General features: G+C 43.6%; 1 protein-coding gene across 1 annotated transcript; it reads left to right on the top strand.

Moving 5' to 3' along the window:
* The first annotated feature begins 243 nt into the window (after window positions 1–243).
* On the top strand, window positions 244–5256 carry fgf4 (fibroblast growth factor 4). Its single transcript, XM_027010735.2, has 3 exons — window positions 244–824; window positions 1904–2007; window positions 2759–5256. The coding sequence occupies exons 1-3, from the start codon at window positions 530–532 to the stop codon at window positions 2933–2935; spliced, it is 576 nt and encodes a 191-aa protein (XP_026866536.1). The 5' UTR covers window positions 244–529; the 3' UTR covers window positions 2936–5256.
* The last annotated feature ends 521 nt before the right edge of the window (window positions 5257–5777 follow it).

The following is a 5777-nucleotide window of genomic DNA, read 5'->3' as shown; positions in this document are numbered from 1 at the left end:
TTTTGTAATGTGACACGATCGCTGATGTAAGTCTGTAGTCTGTGATGTTTGTACATTAGTGAGCGGAACGCATCACACTCTAAGCCACGCAAGCACGCAAACACACTGCCTTCTCCGCTACCCACCGCTTGCACACGAGCTCATTATAAGGAATCGGTGGGCGCGGAGTGCTACACATCAGCCTGTGATGCAGTGTGTAGTGCGTGATGTAATTTCGTTGCATATATAAATATCGTCGGCAAGGGAAAAAGCGGCATGGCTGAGCTGCGCTAGCAGACACACTCAACACAACGCTTCTTAACTTCAGTCCGGACTCAGAACTTGGAACCGAGTTGGAAATAGGCACGCTGGAAAGGACATACCCCTCTGAGCGCGACTTCGTGTCGCTCAACAGGGTTATCTGCAGTTTCTCCTATGAGTAAGCGAGTTTGTTTTCGGAATTGTTTTGGGGGCTCTGACACAAAAATAGACAAAGACCGTATCTTTAGTCTGTTTACCTCCTTCAGACACTGACGTGTTGGTCACGAGAATGACTGTTCAATCGGCCCTCTTACCAATACTGGTCTTGGGACTAATTACAAGTTCGGTGCGCTGTGCTCCCTTACCCGGCAGACAGAGCGGCCCAGAGAAGCGACGCTGGGAGACTCTCTACTCTCAGTCTTTAGCTCGAATCCCTGGGGAAAAAAGGGATATCAACCGGGACAGTGACTATCTCATGGGGATTAAAAGACTGCGGCGACTTTACTGTAATGTAGGCATTGGATTTCATCTCCAAGTATTACCTGACGGTAGGATTACTGGAGTGCACAACGAAAACCATTACAGTAAGTTTCAGCATGCCTGTGTGACCTTTTATTTCAATCGACCGCTTTCTTACAACCAAACTTTAATTGTCTCTGTATGAACAGAATTCTCACAAATGGGGAAATGTGAATGCCACAGCAGATACGCAATAGCAATAAAAATCAGGATAGCAACTGAGTGTTCACAAGGGGAACTCTAATGATTGCCTAATGATCTGATGTGTTTGATCTTGCAACGAAGCATTTGTTCCTCTTTAAGTTTTAATATGCTAATACATTGCAAAGCAAATCACATGTCAGGGGTACTCAACATCTGGGTTCTTGAATGGCGCGTTGGTGCTTTCCACACCTCTTACTTGACACAGGTCTGTGTAACGAGAGATGGGCCGGAACCGGGCCAATATCTAAAGCTAGTCCTAAAGTTTGGCCATCTGTTACGCCAGATTAATTCCTTGACCTTGGGCGTCTAATTAATAACCAGCCCAGCTATCGCAATATGCGATATACAGTGAGGACTAAAAGTATTTTTCTGTTCTAACAAACCTTTTTTTTGCTTGCTCTAACAGTAAAGGAGGACACTCCAGAAATGTGTGTAGCCAATATCGATACATAACCAAGAGCTGTTTTGTGTCCCCTTAGACTATTTTAAGACATGACATAAAACTGAAGGGAGATACATTACATACGTTTTCATTACATACACAGTAACCACACAGCGCCTCTATAAAGGGGACAAGACATCATTCTAAGGGGGACCCAGTACATCTCTATTACAAGCAAACTTGTGTCTGAATTTGGAAAAAAAAAAGACACTGAATACCATGCTTAAATAAATCTTAATGCATTAGCAAACTATAATTAATTGAAGGACCGGTAAAAGTAGAAAACCTTACACAAGTGTGGATGCAAATCAGAAGAGGTCCTATATAAGTGTTTGTGAAACGTTTCACTGGCGGAAGGTGTGATTTCCTCCTAGGATGCTCTGGAAGGCTAAATGTAAACACTCAAAAAACTGGATAAATACAGCCGTCTTTGCTAGGTTAAAGATGTGGCTAAGGATATGTCAGAAGGTAATTTGTATTCTCTGTTGTTCGTTGCAGGTCTTCTTGAGATATCTCCAGTTGAGAGGGGAGTTGTGACACTGTTTGGTGTCCGGAGCGAGCTATTCGTGGCCATGAACAGCAAGGGGAAGCTCCACGGATCTGTAAGCGTATGAAATGATTTACGACAGGTTTCCGCCTGTAGATTTTCTTATCGGTGCCTGATGACATATCACTCTTTACTAGAGCCCTAACATCTCCCCTCCTCCCCCCACACACCATACTGTAAAGCCGCTCTGTCCGGCCCATGGCCTGCGACAGACCCTATCCTCGTCACATCTGAGCTCAGTCGTGGCGCGCTTCCAATGCCTAGTTGTGTTTTCATTGTGGGCCGGACAAACCCGGGCTCGGTGGTGCAGTAGATCATTTGGACTGCGCATTCCATTCTTAGCATTGCCAGCCAACACATGCACCTACTGTCCTTCTCAGAGTAAAGATGAACTGGCCAAAAGGGACCACCCAGACTGTGTCTCACCCACACCCCAGTTACACCCCCCCCCCCCCCCCCCCCCCCAACCCTTACCAACCCAAAGAATGGGGCAAAATCCTGACTTTTCTTTATTACCCACACCCTATGGTCATACTTCAGCCATACTGATTCAACAAGCGCTGATCCTTTGAACCGATAGACCACCTGAGATCGATACCTACAGGCGCACAGAGGAGTGAACCGTTTTAGTGTGGCCCTGTAATGGCAGTGATTAGACTACTTGTTCTTTGCATATTCACTCAATTTGCAATGTGATAAGACATGAGCCCACTTTTCCAGAACACCTAAGAGATTGTTTGACAGAACAAACGGGTCTTTGGCTTGTTTCCGAATTATAATGCCCTCGACATTCCTTTCCACCTCAGGTGCAGTTCACTGACGAGTGCAAATTCAAGGAAAAACTCCTGGCCAACAACTACAATGCGTACGAATCCGTAGCATACCCAGGGATGTACATCGGACTTAGTAAGACCGGCAAAACGAAAAAGGGAAACAGAGTGTCAACAGCCATGACGGTGACACATTTCTTGCCAAGAATTTGAACAAACAAGGAAAAGACAGGGCAGTTGACACAAGGGCAGACAGGCAGTGGAACCTCTGTACGATGCACTTTCTACAGAGGTTACACGCGAGGTTAAGTGTATATGTATGTATATATAAGACTATTTATAATTGTTCATTTTATATTTCCTTTAAACTGCCTCTTTGTAAGTGTGAAAACGTTTATTTATTTGTTATTTGTTTATTTATCCCATCTGCTGCTATCAAGTGTTTAATACGTGAAATTCCTACAATGTCCAATGTTTTTTTTTTTCTTGCACTGTTTTTTGTTGTTCTAAAATAATGTTTTGAAGGAGTGAATTCCTTGTTCCTGGGAAAGAAAAAAGTAAGTCTTAGCTCAAATTTCTGACTCGTGAAGTCGTATCAAGCCCAATGGTATTACGCACTGGAGCAATTGTCCAATGTCTGGCCTCCTTTGTGTGGTGATGGGGTCTAAATGAAGCAGTATCGGTTTACTCTCAGTAACTGAAAGTGCGGCGTTGGAGTCCTACCCCCAGATCTGTTTTTAGCTCTGCTGGGGGCGGGGGGGAGGAGGCTTTGAACCCTGAACTTATCTGTAGTCAATCTTTGTCAGATCTATAAGGCTCCGGCTAGAGGAAGGCATCTTCTTGACATTACACAAGCAAAAAATACTTATATTAAAGATATGATTATGCGCCGATATGAAAGACAGACACCATATCCAAGCTCCTTTATAAACACATATTTTACAACATGAAGTTTGAGTCAGTCTTTTCTGTGGTACATAGGCCCCCGGCGAAGGTCAGGGAAATATTGCATGATCAAAGATCAGTATTTGTATAAATTGGTAACAAAAAAGCCAGAGTCAGTCGAGTATAGGGCAGGGTTGTGTGGATTTACTTTAGGCTATTGATGCTATATTCTCTTTTATACAACTTTTGACAGTAAGGTAATAGGAGCCATGTCTGCCTTTTAGTCATTCTCTACCTCATTACGCTGTCGTCTGACAGTCTCCTATTCTCAGTTTTGCTGACAGCGAATGTTTTGTGTAGTTTGCCGTTACGCAGCCGGCTTATTGCATCGCTACTCGCTGAAGTCCTGACGGCCACTGCGTCCTAGTCGCTCCTTGTCACGTTCGAGCTATCTTTACCCTGTGATTTACTTTTGGAAAGGATAATCATGGTGGAAATATTTGAAGACAGCTGTTAGACTGCACTATACGCTCACCAGTAACCCTATATTTGTCTTTATATATTTTGTAAATATAATGTGGTGTAATTAGTGAAGTACCAAGAAGCTGCTTTAAGCCAGGTATTCCACTTTGTTCAATATGGCGTGAAGGTAGGCTTACTTTTACATGGGGAGAGGTTTGGCTAGTCCATTTTGAAACCTTTTCCAACTGACCGAGAAAAATCTCAAACGAAGCATTCCTTATTGTTATTGTTTGTTACAGGTACAAATTAACGTTAAAAAAAAAGAGATTTTTTAAAATTTAGTCTACCAAAATAATATCAGGAGAATGTGGACAGGTGGATGGATGGATGCACAGTGGGTGTTGTGAATAAGTTTCACCGACCATGTCAATAAAATAAATCACTGCAACACAGCCATATTTTAGAGAAAAAAAATGGAATGATTTTGGGAAATATTCGAGATTTTTTTTTTTTTTTTTTTTTTTTTTTTTTACAGTATTTGCTGAACTCCAATTTATGCATTGCCATTCTTCCAACTTTCCAAGGCAAACCCATGTATTCTGTCTGGATGCACAAAGTTGTCGGTCTGGTTTGATTTCCCCAAGGCAATGTTAGAGTAGTCTCCCTCATCATATCTGCCCTTTTTACAGCTGTGTCAAACGTCTTTCCAAATGGAGCCGTTTTGCATCAGTATGGATATTCCTTACCATTGGTTGCGTGGTCATCACCATGTGGAACAGATACAAATCGCTGGAGTGGATTTGCTTAAGCAAAATGTGCAGTATCAACATGCGTATCCATGTGGTCTGACAATATAGAGAGATTAGTGAAAGTAGGAGCACATCACCACATATCTGATCTGCCACTTGAACACAATGCTCTACAGTAGCAAAATCTCTCCAAATCTGTTTCAGGAGTTTGTATTTTTTTTTAAATGGACAGTATGGAAATAAACTGTTTCTGTCAATTACTTTATGGTTATTCATCCATCTGCTTGCTGGTTGTTTCAGCATTGCTGGTTGAGCTACTGGACTGACTATCCTTCTGGATTATGAACCTTGCTGCCATTTACCAAATATTGTCTGTAGTTTTATACAGGTCCAAACTTTGTGATGTATGTGCCATGCACATGATGATAACCTAACTTAAGTGGAAGTTAATAAAGCTCTGAACAAAAACGAGCTGTGTTTTTTTAATTCCTCCATTTAGCTGCAGAGGAAAGCAGTGCAGGGCCTTAACGTGCTTCCACAAACCACATGCACAGCTGGCGCACTGCAGCCTAAAGCCTGAGTGCTCATCGGCGGTCCTTGGTCACATTAAATCCCTCTGGGTGCAACCTTAGAAAATAAAAAAAAGAAAGCCTTCTGTTTTGGAAAGCCTAAAAATATGCTCGCAGAATCTGCGGCTCGTGCAGCTAGACTCTGCGTGGGCCTGCCTGGAGCTCCGCGCCGGCACTTCTGCAGGGGTAGCGCTGCCAATTTGCTGTTTGCCTTTTGTTTGCGTTCAGCCAGGGCCTGGTGTGCAGACTGGGCGGTGTGGGCTGCACTGACCGCCCAGTGGATCCTCCCGGGAGTGGAGTCATCCACCCTGGGGGGTGGGGGGGCCTTGCTCAGTACAATCCTGGGGGGGGCTGCCCTTCTAGGCATGCGTTTCTCCGAAAGGGAAGCAG

Source organism: Electrophorus electricus, chromosome 1 (genome assembly GCF_013358815.1).
Source record: "Electrophorus electricus isolate fEleEle1 chromosome 1, fEleEle1.pri, whole genome shotgun sequence".
Taxonomy (NCBI): domain Eukaryota; kingdom Metazoa; phylum Chordata; class Actinopteri; order Gymnotiformes; family Gymnotidae; genus Electrophorus; species Electrophorus electricus.
This window is presented reverse-complemented; position numbering and strand designations above follow the sequence as displayed.

What these genes read in the sequence shown, in the direction of transcription:
- fgf4 (XM_027010735.2), top strand. Translation starts at nt 530, where the DNA reads ATGACTGTTCAATCGGCCCTCTTACCAATACTGGTCTTGGGACTAATT. An exon ending in GCACAACGAAAACCATTACA is followed by an intron (nt 825 to 1,903) that starts GTAAGTTTCAGC and finishes TGTTCGTTGCAG; the next exon opens with GTCTTCTTGAGATATCTCCA. An exon ending in AGGGGAAGCTCCACGGATCT is followed by an intron (nt 2,008 to 2,758) that starts GTAAGCGTATGA and finishes TTTCCACCTCAG; the next exon opens with GTGCAGTTCACTGACGAGTG.